At 44.1% G+C, this 23,339-nt stretch overlaps 1 protein-coding gene across 1 annotated transcript in view; it reads left to right on the forward strand.

The window, feature by feature from the left end:
- The window catches only part of LOC309358491 (T-lymphocyte surface antigen Ly-9-like), a 48,118-nt gene that overhangs the window by 11,589 nt on the left and 13,190 nt on the right, over positions 1-23,339 (forward strand). The window contains exons 3-4 of the mRNA XM_081891676.1: positions 16,001-16,345; positions 17,271-17,570. Of these exons, the coding sequence (XP_081747802.1) occupies positions 16,001-16,345; positions 17,271-17,570 (645 nt within the window). The remainder of the gene's footprint in view (positions 1-16,000; positions 16,346-17,270; positions 17,571-23,339) is intronic.

Raw genomic sequence — 23,339 nt, forward strand, 5'->3', positions numbered from 1 at the left:
TGATCTTGGGGGCCAGCCACTGCCTCTCAGCCTAACCTACCTCACAGGGTTGATGTGGGGTTTAAATGAGGAGGGCAAGAACCATCTATGCCACCTTGAGGTCCTCAAGAGAACAGGTGAGATAGAAAGGCAATAGGAAAGTGAATAAGATTAAGCCTTGAGATGTGTAATGTGGCAACTCGGGAGAAGAGAGCCCCTGAGCATCTAACCCAGTGCTGTTGCTGTTTTAAATGAGCTAATAACAACAATAATAACAATTTATTATTTATACCCCGCCCATCTGGCTGGGTTTCCCCAGCCACTCTGGGCGGCTTCCAACACAATATTAAAATACAGTAATACAGTAATCAAACTTCCCTAAACAACTATTCTTGCACTCAGTGCAGAAATTAGGGAAAGGCTGTAATATGGAGAGGTCCAGTGCTTTCCCCCCAAGACAAATACAGCGGAACCTCGGTTCTCGAATGTCTCCGTTGACCAGCGTTTCGGAACCTGAACGCCGAGAACCCGGAAGTTAATGCTTCCATTTTCAAACACACCTCGGAAGTCGAATGGCTTCCGCTGCATGTTTTTCAATTTTCTCAGATGAATTTGCTGACTCGCCTTGGTTTCCGAACGTTTCGGAAGTCGAACGGTCCTCCTGAATGGATCACATTTGAAAACTGAGGTTCAGCTGTAAGTGCTGGAACTTGCCATGAAGTGGTTAGAGTAAGTCGACTTGGGGCAGCCATGAACAGATGCTGGTCTGACTACAGCCGGGTTCTCCACTGGTAGAGGTGCTATCAAGTATGGCAAGCTGTCTCCCTCACTGCTTTGGGAGTTGCTCCTGGTTCTGGTGCAGGTCAGTTAAATGTGCCCTGGCTCCCTTCTGCTCTAGGGTAGCTTGGAAGAGAGCCCTTTTGCAAAAGTGCAATGCATGCAATGGGAGAGGCCTGGCTAGAGGACTTAAAGCTGGCTGTTGCTACAGGGGAGTTGGATCGAAGAAAAGGAAATAAGAATTGGCTCCACTCCACTGGAGAGACCTGTCAGGAGTAAGCATGGACCAATGGTACCAAATAGTATGGGAAACAGCCCTACTAGAAAAATTAACCAATAAGCTGAAACTGAAACGGGGACAAATAGAAGAAGACACCTTCACCCCGGTATGGCTCCCCTTTATCACATACACAGCCCAACAAGACAACGACAAGAATCCGCCAACAGCATACAAATCAATATGGCTAACTTGATCCAAAACACCCACCCCACTCACACACGAAAACAAAGACCACCACAGCCAACCACAAATGAACAACCACACCCTGGGCCAACCCCAACCTCTCTCACCACCAAAGGAACACAAGTGAACAGCAAAGAACCTGCACAAGCAACGCTGACACCAAACCCCACATATAGTACGTAAAATAGAAACATCACCACCTGACCCCCCCACCTCTCTCCCCCCCACCTCTTCCCCCCTTTTCTTCCTAATTTCTCAACAAATGAAACTGATTTGTAAAAATGCTACATGGAAAAAATACGAGAGAGAGACATTACACATACTTCTGTAAATCAAGAAAATCTTTAATAAAAATACATAAGAAATATGGATTGGCTCCACTCCAAAGCTTGACCAAGCGAGGCTGGGAGCCAGATGGAGTCGTAGGTCTAAAAGAAGTGTAGACTCGCATGCGCTGGCCAGCTTCTGTTCTGACTTGAAATGTTCGTTTGGGGCTTCTCAGAATTACATAAAGGCAGGAAGCGGGCGAGGGGAGTGCTGGCCTGCAATGGTGCCCACCTGAGAGGTGCCAGAAATGCGCTCTGGTGCCCTCCGGCTGGGAAGAAAGACTGGGTAGGTCACTAATGCAGGCGAATAAGGTAAAGGTAAAGGGACCCCTGACCATTAGGTCCAGTCGTGGCCGACTCTGGGGTTGCGGTGCTCATCCCGCTTTATTGGCCGAGGGAGCCGGCGTACAGCTTCCGGGTCATGTGGCCAGCAGGACTAAGCCGCTTCTGGTGAACCAGAGCAGCGCACGGAAACGCTGTTTACCTTCCCGCTGGAGCGGTACCTATCTATCTACTTGCACTTTGACGTGCTTTCGAACTGCTAGGTTGGCAGGAGCAGGGACTGAGCAATGGGAGATCACTCCGTGGCGGGGATTCAAACCGCTAACCTTCTGATTGGAAAGCCCAAGAGGCTCTGTGGTTTAACTCACAGCGCCACCCACGTCCCTAATGCAGGCGAATATGTAACATCAAAAAAGGAAGTGCAGGTTGTACTGTGCAGTGGTGATAATTGGACAGGATGTGTGTTTGGAGGGAAGGAGTCTGACATGAGCGTGATGAAGGAAATCTTACCCCTATCGCACTCCTCAGTTGCTCTCTTGGACTTGCACCACATGCCACCGCTTGTGGCTTTGCAGGAGAAGGAAAGCAGAAGTCTTGCTTCTTGAACCACCACTTCAAATTGAATCATAGAATCAAAGAATCATAGAGTTGGAAGTGACCACAAGGGCCATGGAGTCCAACCCCCTGCCAAGCAGGAAACACCATCAGAGCACTCCTGACATATGGTTGTCAAGCCTCTGCTTAAAGACCTCCAAAGAAGGAGACTCCACCACACTCCTTGGCAGCAAATTCCACTGCTGAACAGCTCTTACTGTCAGGAAGTGCTTCCTAATGTTTAGGTGGAATCTTCTTTCTTGTAGTTTGGATCCATTGCTCCGTGTCCGCTTCTCTGGAGCAGCAGAAAACAACCTTTCTCCCTCCTCTATGTGACATCCTTTTATATATTTGAACAATAAAGTTGTTGAGGCATCTATCTGTTCACCACAGGCCAAGATGACTGCAAGAGCTTCAAGCGAAGGCTCCCTCACCCTCTTGGGGGTCCTCATTGGCTTGTTCTTTGGTGAGTTACCAGAGGTTCACCTCAGAGGTTTCCTTGGATAGGTTTTCTTTAAAATGTATGAACAATCACACGGGGCTGCTTAAACGGATTGGGAATATGTTTATGAAATATACTCGGAGTCGAGAGTGGATTTCATGCTCTTTATTCAGCTCATAGTGGTGAGGAGGAATGGAAGTTCCCCCAGAATGTCTGCTTTATTTTTTTTTTTCAAATACATTTTTATTAAGGTTATGCACGTAACAAACATACATCCAAATACAAAAGAAAAAATTATAACCAAAAAAAAAAAGAGTCAAGATATACAAGCCAACTTTTTCCTCTCTCTAACTATACAAAGATAGATTAATCTGGCTATTTCGCAAAACAGTAAAAGATAAGACAAAAACAAAACACACACACACACACACACACAAAAACCCCCTCCTGGACTTCCTTCCATCCTTTTGGTAAGTATCGAATATCTGCTTCCATTACGTATTTGATTTTTAATCTATAGACCTAAATTCACACGCTGGTAGTATTTGTTCTGACCCCGCCAATCACATTAAGCATTTATTCCAATATAGTTCCAGTATTTACTCCAATTTTTCAGAGATTTCTGTTCATCGTGGTCTCTTAATTTACCTGTTAATTTATCAAGCTCAGCATATTTTATCATTTTAATTTGCCAATCATTTATATTGGGGATAGTTTCCACTTTCCAATATTGTGCCAATAAAATTCTCGCTGCTGTGGTGGCATAGAGGAATATCGTTCTATCTTCTTTCTTAATATCTTTACCCGTCATTCCCAGCAAAAAGGCTTCGGGTCTTTTGGGAAAGGTGTATTTAAATATTCTTTTAAGCTCATTGTAAACCGATTCCCAAAAGCCTTTCACCTTTTTGCATGTCCACCATAGATGATATAGGTCACCCTCCACCTCCCCACATTTCCAGCATTTCTTATCTTTTAGTCTATACATTTTGGCCAACTTCACAGGGGTGTGGTACCACCTATATAGCATCTTCCAAACATTTTCTCTCAGAGACATACATGCTGTAAACTTTATGTTACAATTCCACACTTCCAGCCACCTTTCAAAATCGATGTTATAACCAAAGTCAATTGCCCATTTAATCATTGCCTCCTTCACCTCCTCGTCCTTTGTATACCACTCTAAAAGTATGTCATAGATTCTAGATAGGGTTTTGTTTTTACCTTCTATTACTTCTACATTGAATTTTGATTTTTTGTCATCAAAACCCAACTTCTTCTTGTCCTCTTTTAGCAAATCATTCACCTGGTGGTATTGCAACCACCCAGTGAATAGATTTTTTATCTCTTCATAAGGTCTAAGTCTTGGCCCTTGGTCTGTTTTTCTTAACATTTCTTCATAGGTGGCGTTTTTTTCCTCCATGTTTGTTTTCTTCACCGTTAAAGCCTCAATTGGTGAGATCCACCATGGGGTCTTTTTTTCAAGGAGATTTTTATTCCTTTCCCATGATTTGTATAAAGGTCCTCTAAAAATATGATTTAGAAAGCTCTTGTGGACCTTCACTTTCCCATACCAAAGGTACGAATGCCATCCGTACCAATTATTAAAGCCTTCTAAATCCAGTAGATCTCTATTCTCCAGTTTTATCCAATCCTTTAACCAAAGTATGCAGGCTGCTTCATAGTATAGACTTAGATCCGGGAGAGAAAAGCCCCCTCTTTCTTTTTTATCTATCAAAATTTTCATTTTTATCCGTGGCCTTTTCCCCTGCCAGATATACTTTGCCAAGACTCTCTGCCACTCTTTGCATTGTTTTAGATCTTTAAGTATGGGGATGGTCTGGAATAGAAATAGCATTCTAGGCAGAATATTCATTTTGACAACAGCTATCCTCCCCAAAAAGGAGAGTTTCATCCTCCCCCAAAATTCCATATCTTTCTTTATACTCCTCCAGGTGACATCATAATTATCCTTGTATAAATTTATGTTCTTAGCTGTGACCCATATCCCGAGATACTTCACTTTCTTAGCTACTGCAATTTCCGTCCTTCTCTCTAAATCTATTATTTCTTCCTTTGTTAAATTTTTAACCAACATTTTGGTTTTGTTTTTATTTATCTTAAGTCCTGCCACGGCTCCAAATTCGTCAATCTTTAGTAAAGCTTCTTTTACACTCTTTTTTGGGTCTTCTAAAGTTAGTACGATGTCATCTGCAAAGGCCTTGATTTTATATTCCCTCTTTCCTACCTGCACTCCTTTTATTTCTGTTGCCCCCCTCAGTCTCTCATTCAGTATTTCTAGTACCGTTATAAACAGTAAAGGAGACAGGGGGCAACCCTGTCTAGTTCCTTTATATATACCAAAATATTCTGTTGTGGTGTTGTTTATTACCAATTTTGCCTTCTGTTCCTTATATATTGCTTCTATCCCTCTTCTAAATTTCTCTCCCATTCCCATCGTTTCCAGACTTTTCTTCAAGAACTCCCATGAGATGTTATCAAACGCCTTTTCAGCGTCTATAAATACCAAGGCCGCTTGTCTGTCTATACTCATATCCAAATACTCAATAATATCTATCAGATTCCTTACATTTTCCCTTAATTGCCTCCCTGGAAGGAAACCCGTTTGATCTTTATGTATTTTGTTGTTCAAAACCTTTTTTAGTCTTTCTGCCATTATGTCTGTGAATAGTTTATAATCATTATTTAATAATGAAATTGGCCTATAGTTTTTCACTTCCAGGGTATCTGCATCTTTTTTAGGAATCAAGGTAATATATGCTTCCTTCCAGGTGTTCGGGATCCTTCCTTCCTTTAATATATTATTCATCACTTCTCCTAGCACTGGGGATATTTGGTTACTTAGTGTTTTATAGTATTTGGCCGAAAGGCCATCTGGCCCTGGGACTTTCCCACTTTTCATCCTTTTAATAGCCTTTTTTATCTCCTCTTGAGTAATTGTCTGGTCTAATATCTCATTTTCTTCTTTTGAAATTTGTTTTAGGTGATGCATTTGCAAAAAGTGGTCTATTTCTTGCTTTGTTTCCTTTCCTCTTTTATATAAATCCTTGTAATATTTTTGAAATATCTTTCTTATCTCTTTTGGCTCTTCCACAATCCTTTCTCCTTCCCTTATCCTACTAATCGTATTTTGTTTTCTTCTTTCTCTTATTTGCCACGCCAGGTATTTTCCTATCTTATTTGCTGACTCAAACGTTCTCTGATTCATCATTTTAATTTTCCATTCTACCTCTTGGTCAATTATTGTAGAAAATTTAGTTTGTAATATCTTTATATTCTGTTTTGCGATCTCCTCATTGGGGTTGATAGTCAACTTTCTTTCATTTTCCATAATCTGTGTTAGGATCTGTTCCTTCTTTGTCTCTTTTTCTTTTCTTACTTGACTATTTTTCTGTATTAAGAAGCCCCTCATAACTGCCTTTCCTGCATCCCACACAGTCTCTATAGCAGTTTCCCCATTTAGATTCCATTTAAAATAGTCTTCTATTGTCTCTATTGCCTTATTTATGATCTTCTGATCATTAAATAAAAATTCATTCATTCTCCATCTAACCATTCGGATATCCCTACCTTTTAGCTCAATGGAGACCGCATTATGATCAGATATAGTTCTTGGGAGAATTTCCGATTTAGTTAGATTTTGAGTTAGTTCCTTCGAAATCCAAATGCTGTCTATTCTCCCCCAACTCTGATTTGGGTTTGAGAAGAAAGTATATTGTTTTGTAGTGGGGTTTTTAAGTCTCCACGCATCAATCAGTCCCAGATTATTTACCATATCAAAGAAGGATCTCGGTAATTTACCTTCCTTCTTCTCATGTTTTTTTGTTGACTTATCTAGGTTTGGGGACACCACCCCATTAAAGTCACCCATCAATATCATTTTTTGGTCCATCCATTCCATCAATTTGTCTCCTAATTCCAAATAAAAGGCTGATTTTTTATCATTTGGAGCATATATTCCCACCACAATTATTTTTTCTCCCTGAAACACCATTTGAACAATGACTACTCTCCCTTGGTCATCTTTGTATAATAATTGTGGATCATATTTTTCCTTTATGTATATTACCACCCCTCTTTTCTTCACTCTATCTGATGTCACAAAATCTATTCCCAATCTCTTATTGCTTAGTAATCTCTTATGCTTATTTATTATGTGCGTCTCTTGGAGACATATTAAGTCACAGTTCTTTTTCAGTAATATGTGTGTAATCTGATTCCTTTTATTTTTATTGTTCAATCCATTCACATTCCAGTTTAGTATTTTTAATGCCATCTGTTGTATACTATTTAATTAACTTATTAAACCTATATACGATTTAGTGTTCTTTGTCTCCTTCCTCTAGTTCTTCTCTTTCTCCTATTGAGTTCTCCTCTCTTTCTTCTTCTTCACTCCCTCCCTTTTCTTCTCCTTGCTGGTTCTCTACCTCCTCCTCCCCCATCATTTTCCCCAGGTCCTTCTCGTATCTCCTTGCAAATTTTTGAAGTTCTGAAATAGTGGACAGTTTAAACTTTTTTTCTTTGAAATAGAATGAAATACCTTCCGGAAACTCCCATCTATACAAGATCCCATTTTTCTTCAGTTGATTTGTTAATTTTCTATATGGGTATCTCCTTCGAAGAAATCTCGAAGGAATCTCTTTGTAAATAATAATTGGGTTTTCTTCAATATATAACCTTTTGACATAGTTCTGTTTCAAAATTTCGTTTCTTATCTCCAATGAGTTAAACATGGCTATTACATCTCCTGGCAATTTTTTCCCTCTGGCCTTGGCCGATTTTGTTCTTATTCGAAATATGTTTACCAAGCAATGGTTTATCTCTTCTTCTTTTCTATCTAGCCATATTGCCAGCCCTTTCACCACTTTAGCTCTAATATTCTCATTTAAATCCTCTGGTATTCCTCTAAGTTTTAGGTTAGATTGATTTTGTCGCAACTGCGTCATAGCCATGTTGTCCAACAACTCTTCCTGTGTTGCTCCTATTTCTTTAACTTCTAGTCTAATCCTGTCCATCTCTTTCCTACTGTCTTTCGTGTCCTTTTGAACCCTTTTCACAGAATCCTCCAAAACCTTAGCTTTTACCGAGAGATCCTTAACTTTCCCTTTCAGTTCCCCTACCACTTCCTCCAATTTTTTGTCTAGAGTATCTTGTACCTCCATCAATTTTCTCTCAATATACTGTTCATTATTTTTAAATTCCTTTCTTATTTCGGCCATCAAGCTATCATAATCTCTAATTTCTCTTGCCTCCTTCCCCTCTTCTTGTCTTGAAGGCCTCCTTTCCGCTGGTGTTGCCACCCCCTTCTTAGAACCATTCGGCATTTGTATATTTAAGTTTAGTTCTTCCTAGTATACTGTATAATGTAATATACTATGTGGGTAAGATATAGAGGTAACAAGGTTAACAAGGTTAACGTCTCTCAGATATTACAACAGGATTCCAAAATTGACTAAATTGGTACAGCACGAAAATTGACCCTTAATTAAAATCAGATATTAATAATACAGTTTTAACTGTACCTAAATTCAGACACGTATTTGAATCCTCAGAGTCTTATGATTAAATGTAGTAAACACCTGAACCTCCAGAAACACTTCCAGATTCAGGGGGTTCTCAAGCTCATGAGCAAGGTCTTGTGAAAACGTATTCTTTAACTTTGCATCCCGGGGTGTATGTCTCTTTAAATCCCGAAGAATCAAGAGAATCACAGCTGTCTCTGAAGCTCAAGAACGTATCCGGTTGGGGATGAAGAAGGCAGGTCCCCTTTAACTCATTCAATATGGCAGTCCTTTCACAATCTCACCATCTTTCAGCAAACTTTAAACAAACTTTAAACACAGTCTCATAGTCCCTGTCTTTAAACACAGAGTGCTGCTAAGGCACCTATATTCCACACTCCGTTTAAGTCCCAATTCTCCCCAATCCTGAGGTTTAAAAGCAAAAGTCCTCCACCGAAACCGAAACCCGTGCTGGCTAAAGCACTCTCCGTCCCGATGAAACAGAAAAGTCTTTTTCCCCTCTCCCTAGTCAGTGTAGTAGTTCAACTGTTGCCTTGCCTCTGACACTTTATACTTTGTGTCTGAGGTCTTTCCACCACACACTCACTGGCAGCTTGTTTCCTCTTTTCCTCTTTTGTTTCCTCTCTGCCAGCGTCTTGCTATACTTTCTTTTCACCTTACCGCCAGGAATGGACTCCTCCTCCTTTTCACCAATTATTTCTTCTCCGCTGGGTTCTTATCAAAACGTTCCTTTAATCTTATCTAAGTAATTTCCAATATTTCTTTTATCCCCACTGCTTTTTCCACAGTGATTTATAGCTGCTTCCCAGCTTCTCTGCTGTTGTTGGAGGTCCGCCGCTTTCCCTCGGAGCTTGAGGCTTCACAGCATGGAGTCTGCTGCCTCCCCTTTACACTGCAGCTCCAGCCTTGTTAAACGCCGGCAACACAGGCGAGCACAGGCAGCGTCGCAGGGTACCTTGTCCCACAGGATTCCCTCCTGTGGTTTCAGGGTTCACGTAGCCTTCGCGACCCCTCTAAATCTCCATGCTGTTCGAGACTCCCCCGGAGGAGCTATCTCGCACTCCTTTTCTGCGGCCGCGGCGTCCCGGAAGTCGCTTTAATGTCTGCTTTATATACATTATTTACACGATGGGCCCCACGTGATTGGCTAATTCTGGGATTCACCTGTAGCCCAATCAGGTTGCGGATTCACTTCCACCTGGAGCTGGATTGGGTGGCTCCTGTGGACCAATCAGACTGCTGCATTGTTCTAGGACCAATCAGACTGCTGCGTTGTGGATCCTATTCAACTCAGTACATAACAGTTTAACTCTGTCATATGCCATTTTCCCAGTCAAAAACCTCCCTAAAAACAGCCGCTATTAGACTCTGTGTGCCAGGGGCCCTCTCTTCAAAAGCCTCAGGAGCTATTAGGTTGCAGTGGCTGAATAGATCCTTCATGTTCAGAAGCACTCTACCTTGGAATATCATTCACTGCCGGGGGGGGGGGGGAGGCAGAGAGAGGAAGAAGAGAGCAAGGAACACCTTATTGACTTCCCTCACCCCTGTCTCCCCCGTCCCCGGTTCGTTTTAATAAACATTTGCCACTGCATATTTTGATTTTTCCGCATTCTCTCTTTCCTACTTCTATTTCAGTATCATCATCATCACTTTTAATTTGTATCCCGTCTTTCTATCTCCAAGTGTTTGGGAAGGGGGCAAATGAAGCCCAGAATTAGGCTTCCTAGCAGGGGAAGGGAGAACCAGGCTGAGGCCCTCCAGATATTGATGGACCCCAGTTCCCATTCTGCTTCCTGACCAATGGTCCTGCTGGCTGCAGAGGCAGAGAGGGAGTTAAGAGTCCATGATGGTCCTTTCAGGCCAAATTGCCTCCCCCAATTGCTACTTCCCACAAATTCCAGTAACTCTTGCCAACGCTGCCCAGAACTGTCTCAGCCTTAACTGGTCACATGGACTGAGCCCCCAAAAAGAAACACGAAACAAACTTCTCATCACAAATCTCTGTGTATAAATATGCGCCACTGGCCTCAGAGGTCAGGAAAGAGACACACACAGAGAGGTGGTTTATTTGGTTGGCCTAATAAAGTTATTATGGGACGCGGGTGGCGCTGTGGGTTAAACTACAGAGCTTAGGGCTTGCCGATCAGAAGGTCAGTGATTCAAAACCCCGCGATGGGGTGAGCTCCCGTTGCTTGGTCCCTGCTCCTGCCAACCTAGCAGTTCGAAAGCACATCAAAGTGCAAGTAAATAAATAGGTACCGCTCCGGCAGGAAGGTAAACGGCGTTTCCATGCGCTGCTCTGGTTCACCAGAAGTGGCTTAGTCCTGCTGGCCACATGACCCGGAAGCTGCACACCGGCTCCCTCAGCCAGTAAAGCGAGATAAGTGCCGCAACCCCAGAGTCAGTCACGACTAGACCCAATAGTCAGGGGTCCCTTTACCGTTACCTAATAAAGTTTTTGGATTTTTTTCCTACAGGCCAGACTTTACTATTTCTGGATGTGTGGGACATGGTTTCCAGAAACGTTTTAAAAAGAAATGTAGAACAGATAGAGTAAAGTGGAAGGAAGATGTTCATTGATCTAGTAGCAGAGCACACTGTCCAGGGTTCGATTTATGGACTTGGGTCACCTGAATCTTTTCTAAGCTGCCGCCTGGGCCTGCATTCTGGATCCGGTCAGGTCCTGCATAGCTGGTCCTTCGTTCTTCAGCTGCTCAGTTCATTCATAGCTGGTTCTGCATACTGGAGTGGCTCAGGTCCTGCACAGCTTGTTCTGTTTCTCTCTGTCCTTGCAGGTGGATCAGAATGGAGACAGTAAAAGGTAAAGGACCCCTGGACGGTTGAGTCCAGTCAACGGCGACTATGGGGTTGTGGCGCTCATCTCGCTTTCAGGCCGAGGGAGCCGGCTTTTGTCCACAGACACGTGGCCAGCAGGACTAAACTGCTTCTGGTGCAATGGAACACCGTGACAGAAACCAGAGCGCATGGAAACGCCGTTTACCTTCCCGCCGTAGCGACACCTATTTATCTACTTGCACTTTGACGTGCTTTCGAACTGCTAGGTTGGCAGGAGCAGGGACTGAGCAACGGGAGCTCACCCTGTCGCGGGGATTTGAACCACCAACCTTCTGATTGGCAAGCCTAAGAGGCTCAGTAGTTTACACCATAGACTGCTTCTCTCCACACAGTTTGGAGTTGATTCAGGTGCATCTCAGGAAACACTATTGTTTTCATCCAGCCAGCTGATGGCTTTTCTAATTTTCTTTTTAAAGAAAAGGCTACCTGAATCAGTATCCAAACTGAAGCACAGCTGTCCTTTGAAATGTGCTAGTGGTGATTTCATTAAGAGCTTTCCCTATGTATGGAATTCCCCCAAAAAGATGCTAGACTGTTTTCAAATGCCACTACAGCGGCAAGACTTTTATTAGCTAAAAATTGGAAATTGCAAGAAATACCAGCAATAGAAGAATGGCAGATGAAGATGTTGGACTTTTTGGAGCTGGCCGACCTGAGTGGAAGAATCCGCGACCAGAAAGAGGAGGAGATACAAGAGGATTGGAAGAAATTTAAAGAATAGTTACAGATAGGTAGCCGTGTTGGTCTGCCATAGTCAAAACAAAAAAAATTCCTTCCAGTAGCACCTTAAAGACCAACTAAGTTAGTTCTTGGTATGAGCTTTCGTGTATCTGAAGAGGTGTGCATGCACACGAAAGCTCATACCAAGAACTAACTTAGTTGGTCTTTAAGGTGCTACTGGAAGGAATATTTTTTTATTTAAAGAATATTTAGCTAAATATTGTGATATAAGATAAATAGAAAATTCTTGGAAGTACTGTAATAAATAGGCTTAGGGGTAGAATAAGAACATGTGGTAGTAAATATTAAGGATTAGAATATTAATAAAGGAGAAGAGGTTAGTTAATGAAAGGAATCAACATAATTAGAAATATGAATTTGGAGAACTGTTATATAGGGGATGTAATGAAATTCAGTTAGAGGGGATTCAAGGAAGTCAGTTATCAATGTAATGAGAATTAGGTATTAGAAGAAATAATTTTTATTTGTGTTTAATTTTATTGTAGTGTAGTGTGTTTTTCTTTGTTGTGTGTTTTGTTATGTTATTTTGTGATAATATGGAAAATCAATAAAAAACTTTTTGAAAATATATATTTTTTTTGGAAAAAGAAAAAAGAGCTTTCCCTGTATATGTGAAAAAGTGGGCAATCGCTGGGTGTCCCTGGAACCACGTCTGAGAAACACACCAAGGCCTGGTTTGCTCTCTGTGACTATTCAGTGATCTGGTGTTGCAGTTTCCCTTTGGAATCTGCTGTGAAACTCCCATCTTATTGAGCTCGGCCTGCGTATGTGTGGGAAGGAAGCTTCATGCTGGGGAAACTCTGCAAGTCTCCAGGGGAGGCCCTTCTCTTGGTCCCGCCACCTTCCCAGGCCCACTTATGTTCTTAGGCGACTGGTCTGCCTCGCTCAGTATTGCCCTCACAGACTGGCAGCAGCTCTCCAGCAAATGCTCTGCTAACAGAGCGATGGCAGTTTCCGAAAGAGCAGTTAAGACTGAATGCAGGTTTCAGGTTGCATCTAAGGCTCCTTTTGTTGTTTAGTCATTTAGTCGTGTCTGCCTCTTCGTGACCCCCTGGACCAGAGCACGCCAGGCCCTCCTGTCTTCCACTGCCTCCTGCAGTTTGGTCAAACTCATGCTGGTAGCTTCGAGAACACTGTCCCACCATCTCGTCCTCTGTCCTCCCCTTCTCCTTGTGCCCTCCATCTTTCCCAGCATCAGGGTCTTTTCCAGGGAGTCTTCTCTTCTCATGAGGTGGCCAAAGTCTTGGAGCCTCAGCTTCAGGATCTGTCCTTCCAGTGAGCACTCAGGGCTGATTTCCTTCAGAATGGAGAGGTTGGATCTTCTTGCAGTCCATGGGACTCTCCAGAGTCTCCTCCAGCACCAGAATTCAAAAGCATCCATTCTTCGGCGATCAGCCTTCTTGATGGTCCAGCTCTCACTTCCATACATCACTACTGGGAAAACCATAGCTTTAACCATACGGACCTTTGTTGGCAAGGTGATGTCTCTGCTAGAAAGAAGATATAAACAAACTGCTCAACTCCCCCCTCTTGAGATATACACCCACACCCACACACCCACCCACACACACCCCAATGGCTCATAAGGACTCTTCTCTGCTGTGGTCATTGAGTTATGCAGACTGCCAGAAGTTCAGCAAGGAAACTGACTCACTTTTACTGACTAATCATCTGATCCCAGGTGACCAATCTGAGGCCTGGCTTCACTTTGCCTGCTTTCTTGCTGACTTTGTGTCGTGATTTGTTTAAACACAGCCCTGAGCTCAAAGTTTTGCGCTCTGCTTTGCAGCACATGCACAGCCATGGCTGCAAAATGTGCCGGCAAAATCTCCATGGCCTGTCTTCTCTTGGGCACTTTCATTTGCTCCTTCCTTGGTAAGTTCTGCAAATCTTGCTCGCTTGTTGAAGGGGGGCGAGGTTGTTGAAGAGAGTCCGGGAGTGAGGTTTGTCATGAAAGAGGAAGCGGGGATGGCTAAATTACAGCTGAATGAGGCGGCTCAGAGAAAGCGCTCGCTCAGTTAACAGGAAGGATATTCTGCCCATAAATTTTAACCATGTGCAGACAAATCAGAAAGAACTATGCAAAGATTTCTGTCCTGCACTTCCAGTGCTTTGATGTAACTCAGGGCAGCTCCAGAGTAATTAAACCATTAACATTCCACAAAAGGGAACAACATGGAAAGTGGAGAAAGCTTTTCTTCCACTGCTCTGGAGGGTAGATTCAACCAACAGATTCAAGAAAGGAGATTTGAATTAAACATTAGGGAGAACTTTCTGATGGTAAGAGCCTCAGAAGGTGGTGGACCTAGAAGGTTTTGAAACAGAGGATCGATGGCCGTCCATTAGCCTGGAGGTCCCCATCACTTAGTTGTAGCTCTCGCAACCTGGCCCGCTCTTTGACGAGGCTGATGGGGACACTTAAGGGGCCAGCTTAGGTAATTCTCGTACAAAGAAACCTGCCCAACTAATTTAGCAAGTGAAACCTCTATTGCATTCTTTGTTTTTGTTTTTGTTTGGAAATAATTTTTAAAAATAAACAACATGTAACAAAATCATTTCTAAATCCATATACAGTGGTACCTCTGGTTGTGAACGGGATCTGTTGCGGAGGCCCGTTCGCAACATGAAAAGAACGCAATCTGCAGCGGCGCATCTGCGCACACGCAGCTTGTGATTCATCACTTCGTGTGATGTCATTTTGTGCTTCTGGGCATGCGCAAGTGGTGAAACCCGGAAGTAACCCTTTCTGGTACTTCCGGGTCGCCTTGGGACGTAACCTGAAAGAACGTAACATGAAGTGGATGTAACATGAGGTATGACTGTACAGTGGTACCTCGGTTTAAGAACAGTCCGGTTTAAGAACGATTTGGTTTAAGAACTCTGCAAAACTGGAAGTAGTGTCCCGGTTTGAGAACTTTACCTCGGTCCAAGAACGGAATCCGAACAGTGGAAGGGCACCGGCAGCAGGAGGCCTCATTAGGGAAAGTGCACCTTGGTTTAAGAACGGTTTCAGTTTAAGAACGGACTTCTGGAACGGATTATGTTCGTAAACCGAGATACCACTGTACAGAGATTACTCTGAATCTCGCAACTCCCCCCCAACCCCTCCATGGGCCCTAATGCTAATATTTATAGCTGCATATCAATTCATTATCCAAATATTTTGTCCCTCTAAATTATCCATAATTTTTGTTACTTTACAAGTGTGGTTAAAATCCTGCTAATGTTTTCGTCTGTTTACAATGGTCTCGTAGATATATTATAATTTTCCCCCATTCTTTTTTAAAGTTCTTGTCCTTTTGGTTTCTGAGCTTCCCAGTCAATTTTGCGATTTCAGCATAGTCCATCAACTTGGTTTGCCATTCTTCCCTGTTGACATTGTTTCTTCCTTCCCTCTCTGGACTAGTAAAGTCCGTGCAGCTGTTGTTACATATATAAAAAGTGTTTTCTGGTCCTTTAGGATCTCGGTACATGTAATTCCTAGAAAAGCTTCTGGGTTTTTTTTTAAAGCAAAAGTTACTTTAAACATTGTTTTCATTTCATTATATATCATCTCCCAGAAAGTTTCTGTTATCTTGCACTTCCACCACATATGATAAAATGTTCCTTCCTTTTCTTTATACTTCCAGCAGATATTGGTTCTTGTTCTATACATTTTTGCTAACTTAGTAGGAGTCGAATACCACCAATACATCATTTTCATATCATTTTCTTTCAGCGTACAACATGCCTTAAATTTCAAATCTATTTTCCATAGCCTCTCCCAATCTGCCATCTGTATGTTGTGTCCCAATGTCTATTGCATTCTAACCCTCACTGTGTACAGGACCCGAGAACTGGAAAGGACTCAAGGAGTCATTCACACCATCTGCCAAACGTGCAACAATATTATGATATCCTGCTCTACCTGATATAAAAGAAGCATCAATATTTGGCGCTCCCCCCTTCACTTTCTCCCTTTCTCCTTTTACTTATTTTTCCCTCCCTGAAAAACACTTAGGCCTTGTAAGCAGTCGGGAACCGAAGACTCCTACGATTCAGCTGAACAGGATCTTGGGAGAATCTGCCTTGCTTCCTGTACATATAACCTCGGCCAAAACCGTGTCCATCGTTAAATGGATATTCCACCCTCGACAAGGCGAGGCAAACGACCTTGGGCGATTCAGCGATGGGAAATGGAAGCGGTGGAATACGAGCGACAGTTTGGGGCAGCGTCTGGAAATGGTTGATGGCACCACGCTGAAGATAAGCAAGTTGGTGGTGAAGGACAGTGGGAACTACACGGCTCATGTGACGTTTTCCACAGGAGTGACAGAATCACACACATTCAACCTCACTGTCTATGGTATGTACTTGTTTCACCATCGCACACTGTAAGGATGAGGGAGAAATTCAGTCCTGTTCACTTTCACATGCCTAGGGGAAAGTCCACCTCCTTCCTTACAGACTCTTTCAGGTGTTGAGATCGGCAGTCAGGACCCTCTTGGTAGTCCTGCCGTCCTCAAAAGTTTGGGGAGGGTGGCCTAGGGAGGGGGATGGAGAGAGGGCCTTCTTGGTGGTGGCCCCTAGGCTGCAGAATGCGTCGCTGTACATGCATAAGAACATAGGAAGGATCTGCTGAACCAGGCCAAAGGGGACCTCTCTAGTCCAGCCTCCTGTCTTTACTGTGGCCGACCAGATGCCCATCATGGGAAGCCCACAAGCAGAACCCGGGAACAACTCTTCCCTCCTGTGGTTTCCAGCAACGGACACTCTTCTTTCACCAAGCCCATCTGATGAATGTGGAAGTGGTGATGAGGAAGCAGCCAGCACCCCCCCCCAAAAAAAATCCCAGTCAGTGAAACCCTAGAGGCATCAAAGTAAAACACAATTCCAAATGTTGCTGCTGACCTTTGAAGCCCTAAATGGCCTTGGCCCAGTATACCTGAAGGGGCGTCTCCACCCCAATCGTTCAGCCCGGACACTGAGGTCCATCTCCGAGGGTCTTCTGGTGGTTCCCTCCCTGCGAGAAGTGAGGTTACAGGGAACCAGGCAGAGGGCCTTCTTGGTGGTGGCACCTTCCCTGTGGAACGCCCTCCCATCAGATGTCAAGGGGATAAAGAACTACACAACTTTTAGAAGACATCTGAAGGCTGCCTTGTATTGGGAAGATTTTAATGTTTGGTGTTTTACTGTCTTTTTATATTCTGTTGGAAGCCTCCCAGAGTGGCTGGGGTAATGCAGTCAGGCATACAAAGAATAAAATATCTTTAAAAATTCATTTCTAACAGAGCCAGTGCGGGAGCCGCAGGTCACCCATAAGCTGATCTCCAACACGCCTGATGGCTGCAATGTAACCCTGCGGTGCCAGGCATCAGGAAAGGGAGACTTCCGTGTCTCCTGGAAAAGAGGGAATCCCCTCAGAGCCCTAGGCGAGAGCCCGGACTGGCACCAACTCTCTGACAGTGGGGAAGATCTCCATCTGTTCTGGCATCGCACCGCCTCAGATGCCAACATCACCTGCCTGGTGAGCAATCCGGCGGATCAGAAGAACGTTTCCATCAACCTCCTCAGCCTCTGCCCAGCTAAAGGTAAGGAACCCCTGGCCCATTTCCCCATTTCCTCCTTTAGCCTTTCTTTATTTAATGGATTTGTATCTGCCTTTCTCCAAGTTTGTTTTATTTGTCAAAATAATTGTATGCTGCTGGGCTGTAAAAAAACATATCAAAGCGGTTTACAGCAACAAGACCATAAAAGCATATAAGAAAAGTTAAAAAGAGACATCAATTAACTGTTGTGGGAGGATCAAAATGATTGTAAAATCAGTGGAATGTATAAATCTGAAAAGTATAAATAACATTTTTTTTGACAAAAAAGACCTGAGCAATTAAAACTGCAGTTTCCACTGATATCAGCCCAGCAGTCAAGCAGTACCTGCGTCTTAGTTTCCAAAGGCCTGTCTGAACGGGAAGGTCTTAGTCTGCCGGCAGACTAAGGAGACTAGAGAGGGAGCCAGTCAAACCTCTTCTCAGGTCACCACCAGCTCTGATGGTGTTGGGACCGAGAGGAGGTGCTCATCTGAGTGCCTTGGCACCCGGACAGCTCCGTAAAGGGAGATACAATACAGTGGTGCCCCGCAAAACGAATGCCTCGCAAGACGAAAAACCCGCAAGACGAAAGGGTTTTTCAGTTTTTGCATCGCTTCGCTAGACGATTTTCCCTATGGGCTTGCTTCGCAGCGGAGGCTGTCCGGGGCGATCTTAAAATGCTGGCGGGCGGCAGCGAAGGCTTCACTGCCGCCCGCCAGCATTTAAAAAAACCCTGGGACAGCGGAGGCTGTCCGGGGCGATTTAAAAGCCCCCGGGAAGGCAGGCAGGGGGGACAAAGACTTTTGCCCCCCGCCAGCCTTCAGAAGAGGTCCTGGACCTCTTCCGAAGGCGGGCGGGGGGCAAAAGTCTTTGTCCCCCCTGCCTGCCTTCCCAGGGGCTTTTAAATTGCCCCGGGACTGTCTTAAATCGCCCCGGGGCTGCCTTCGCTGCCGCCCGCCAGCATTTTAAAAAACCTCGGGCCAGCGGAGAAGTCCTCTGCTGTCCCGGGGTTTTTTTTAAATGCTGGGGGTGGGAAGAAAAGCCCTTGTCCGCCCGCCCACCCCAGCCTTCAGAAGAGGTCGGGGGACAGACTGTCCCCGGACCTGGTCTGAAGGCGGTTTCCATAGGAACGCATTAATTAATTTTCAATGCATTCCTATGGGAAACCGTGCTTCACAAGACGAAAAACTCGCAAGACGAAAGAACTTGCGGAACGAATTAATTTCGTCTTGCGAGGCACCACTGTATTTTGGGTAACCTGGATCTAAGCCACGTAGGTCTTTAGAAGTCAAAACCAGCCTTCCTCTTCTCTTTCTCACAGGGAGGGAGGAAGCAAGCACCATGGGGGCACGTGTTGGCGGGTGTGTGGTGAACACACAGGGTCCCCAGACGTTTCACTGTCTACTGATTCCTGTGCCACTTTATTTCTCGCTGCCCCCACCCAGGCCCTACCTGGTACAATACTGAATCCAGTCAGAGTGAAATTGGAACATAAACTTTTGTTTATTTACAGTGGTACCTCGGGTTAAGTACTTAATTCGTTCCGGAGGTCTGTTCTTAACCTGAAACTGTTCTTAACCTGAAGCACCACTTTAGCTAGTGGGGCCTAATTAGCTAATTGGTGGTGGCACCCTCCCTGTGGAACGCCCTCCCATCAGATGTTAAAGGGATAAAGAACTACACAAATTTTAGAAGACATCTGAAGGCTGCCTTGTATTGGGAAGATTTTAATGTTTGGTGTTTTATTGTGTTTTTATATTCTGTTGGAAGCCTCCCAGAGTGGCTGGGGTAATGTAGTCAGGCATACAAAGAATAAAATATTTTTAAATATTCATTTCTAACAGAGCCAGTGCAGGAGCTGCAGGTCTTCTCTTTCTCACAGGGAGGGATGAAGCAAGCACCATGGGGTCATGTATTGGTGGGTGTCTTGTTACAATCACCCTGAAAAGACAATAATTGCTTTTTTCAGGCAACCGGGCATTCTGGTTGATTCTCTGGCTTTTTCGGAATCCCCGCATCTCAGTTCCAGTCATATCAATCATCTTGTTAGTGTTCTTCGGGGTCATCCTGTATAGGAAAATCAAGAAATGTCAGACCGCAAAGGTAGGAAGCATCTTTTGTTACTCTCTAGTACATGTCAACTGGAGTTGGGTTGGCAAATTATGCATTCTTCTTTCCTGAGAGAACAGTGCTTGTTAATCTTATGGAATAACACATTTCTGCTGTTGGGGCCAGCGATGCTTCTGAATGTTGTGGGAATGTTCAGGGATGCAGGAGAGGATATATTGTCTGATAATAGCCTTTCCAACTTGTGTTAACAAGTTCACAATTTAGCAGAGTAACATTTCCCTTTTTAAACTCACAGTGGATGTGTTTGCTCAGGATCGCTAAAGCCTCTAGAAAAACTGTTCTGGTATTTTCCCTGTGCTGGTCCCGGGGGTAGGTACCGTGGGTGTAAGCAGAGTCCACACGAAGAGGGGCGAGGTCCAAGGCGGAGAGCCGGGCGGGGAACAGGAACGCTGGAACAGGAGGCTGAGCAGGGATCAGGAACACCGGATAGTCAGGAACAGGAGGCCGAGCAGGGATCAGGAACACAAGAAGGTCCGAAGCCAACAACGACGTTGCTCCCGCAACCTGGGGCCAGGCTGACTGGGCTTTTATCCTCTTCTAAGGCCGGGGGCGGTCCCGGCCCCCAGGAGCCCCGCCTCCTCTGGCCTTAAGGCGAGCACTCCTCCTGGGGGCAATCAGTTCCCTTCACCTCTCTGCCCTAAGCCTCTGCATATCAGGAGAGGCCGAAGGGTTACTGGGCCCTGGAGGAGGCTCACCTGTGGCCACTGAGTCGTCAAGCCCCTCTGGGGCCAGAAGGGCTTCACCTGGGGCCAGCTCCTGAAGCTCTGTCACAGGTGCAGGCTCTTCAGCATCTAGGCCTTGCCCCAGTTCAGCCGGCCCTGGAGGCGGGGACTCCAGTGCAGGCTGGGATTCCTCTGGTTCATCCTCTGAATCGGAATCCCAGGCCATCACATTCCCCTTATTCCCTCATAAAAGATAAGACACGACATAGTCTTCTATAAAAGTATAAAAAGGTTTACTCACACATCATTCTGTTCACAGTCAGATCCCAGAAGGCAGACTTAGCTTAGAAAAGTTATATACACCTGGAAACTATCTCATAAGGAGACAGTCCCTTTGTCCTCTCTTGGCTAGAAGCCAAGAGAGCATCTTTGGCTAAGCAGATGTTGCTTCTTTGATGTATGTAGTCAAAGAGAGAGAGATGGCTGCCCTGCCCTGTGCTTTTGTCATTACCTGCACAGGTGAGGCTACGCCCACCTCTAGTCACATGCAGAGGAAGTCTGTTCCAGCCCAGAAGGAAACAGGAAGTTGACCTGCTGGCTGGACAAACATTCTTCCCAATGTGTAAACATGTTCACTCTAGGAAGGTTGTACTTGACTGCTCTTGTGTTTCACATCCCACAAACGTCAGCTGCAGGAAACCACAGGAGGAGAGAGCTGCTCTTATGCTCAGTTCCTACTTGCTGGTTTCCCACAAGCATCTCATGTAAGAACAAGATGCTGGACTAGGTGGGCCCCCTTTGGCCTGATCCAGCAGCCAGGCTCTTCTTACATTACAGTGGTACCTTGCTTCCTGGATGGCTTGGCTCCCAAACAAATTGGCTCCCGAACGCCACAAACCCGGAAGTAAGCGTTCCGGTTTGCAGACGTTCTTTGGAAGCCAAACTTCCATTTCAGGTGTCGGCACTGTTTCTGGGGCCAATCAGCCAATCAGAAGCTGCCTCTTGGTTTGCGAATGTTTTGGAAGTCGAACAGATTTCCAGAATGGATTGAGTTCAAGAACTAAGGTACCACTGTATTATGTTCTTAATGCACAAGCAGAAGTGTGGATGAGCCCAAAGTGGAAGTAGGATGTGTGTCAAACCAGTAGTGTAATAATAATAATAAATTTTATTTATATAGTGTACAGGATTTGATTTATTCCTGGTTTGCTCCAGCAGCCTCAAATCTTCAGGATCTGTTTCCTTAGTGTGTGGTTGGCCCTGCATTATGAAAACTCTTACATTTCTCTTTCTGCCTCTCTCTGCAGAGTGACTAGAACACAGAACACCTCTCTCTCTCTCTGACAATGACTGAGCTGCATCAACCCCCAGTTTCCCCCCCAAAGAGGAGACGGAAAGCCCTCGAGTGAGTTTGGATCTCCCTGACGCTGTCTCTGAGAGCAACTCTAGTTGCATTTCTTAAGATGAAAAATTGGAAATAAGAATTATTGCACATGCTTTGATTGAAGAAAAGGGTATGTTAGCTGCAAATTAAGCCTGCCACTAAGAAGTTAAGAGTGATGGAATGGACTGGACAGAAGATAACATTAAAGAATAACATCTATCCCAGTATGTTGAAACGGAACGGAAAGGAGGGGGGGAACTTTTTCCTTTTTTTTACTACAATATTATCATACAACTTATAGTAAGTGAGAGTGGAAAATAAAAATATCAACTAAAGCCTTTGTTTTGTGAAAGATTTGGAAAGAAAATAAAAGGCTCTCTTGTGACGCAATTTTTAATCGGGATCCGCCATTACGAGACAGAATATGTTGCGAGATTAATAGTCAGAGGGGGAGGCGAGCCGTTGTTCTGTTATCATGTTTGTATTCTAAGTTCGATGGCAAATCTTCTCTGGAAAGACTGATTTATGGTGCAACTTGTCTGGGAAAATTAATGAGCAGATGCTTAGATTTTATTTCATCGGAACAGAGAAAGATGGCGCCTGCCGCCCAAGCAGGAATTCTGGATCAGCGTGTGAGGATTTATTGCAAACAAAAGGCTTACCAGCTTTAAAAAAGGGAGAGTCTTCCAAAGTTCACACAGAAGCATAATAATGTTTACTTTAACTCGCCTGTGGAAACACTCAGAGGCTATTAAGAAGAAAAAGGATATCAACAAGAAGATTGAAAGATGGGATTGGTGAACACTAAAAGCAGCAGAAATATGAGATGATTGGACCCTTACTGAACTCGAAGCATGGGAACCCCCAACAAAAAATTATAATTTGACAAAATATTTGGACTTTATGATATATATTGGTATAATTTGGAATAATTAATGTGATATGATTGTTAAATGGAAAACTTAATACAAATTATTATTTTTTAAAAAAAGAACAAAGGTGTGTCAGCCCTTATATAGACATTTTAAATTGCCCGCCTTGGAGTGCAAAACCACCACCAGAAACATACCTACATCACAGAAGGGGTGTAGCTCAAGACCCCCCCCCCCGATACATCATACCTACATCACAGAAAGGTGCAGCCTACAACAGAAATCTGAGTGTGTTTATCTCGTCTGAAAGGTTATCTGTTAATGCTTACTTGATTGGATTGCCTGGGGAGCCTGGCCAGTCTTTTGTAATGATAAATACTTAGTTCCTGGGCCAGGTCACAGGCTCACACCCTATTCATATCTTAAATGTGTCCTTAAGACAGGATTTGTGAGGAAAGAGACAATGGGGAGGTTTCCCACTTTGACCTTGCAGAGAAAACATTTGGTCAGTTTGGGAATCAAAAATGGTTTCAGGTTGGTCTTCCTGTGCTGATCTATGTACGTTCTTGGTTGGTACATTTATGAACATTATTATGTATCTAAGACTTTAAAAGGGACGCGGGTAGCGTTGTGGGTTAAACTACACAGTCTAGGACTTGCTGATCAGAAGGTTGGCGGTTCGAATCCCCATGACGGGGTGAGCTCCCATTGCTCGGTCCCTGCT

Source organism: Podarcis melisellensis (assembly GCF_964234715.1).
Source record: "Podarcis melisellensis genome assembly, chromosome: 16".
NCBI classification, from domain to species: domain Eukaryota; kingdom Metazoa; phylum Chordata; class Lepidosauria; order Squamata; family Lacertidae; genus Podarcis; species Podarcis melisellensis.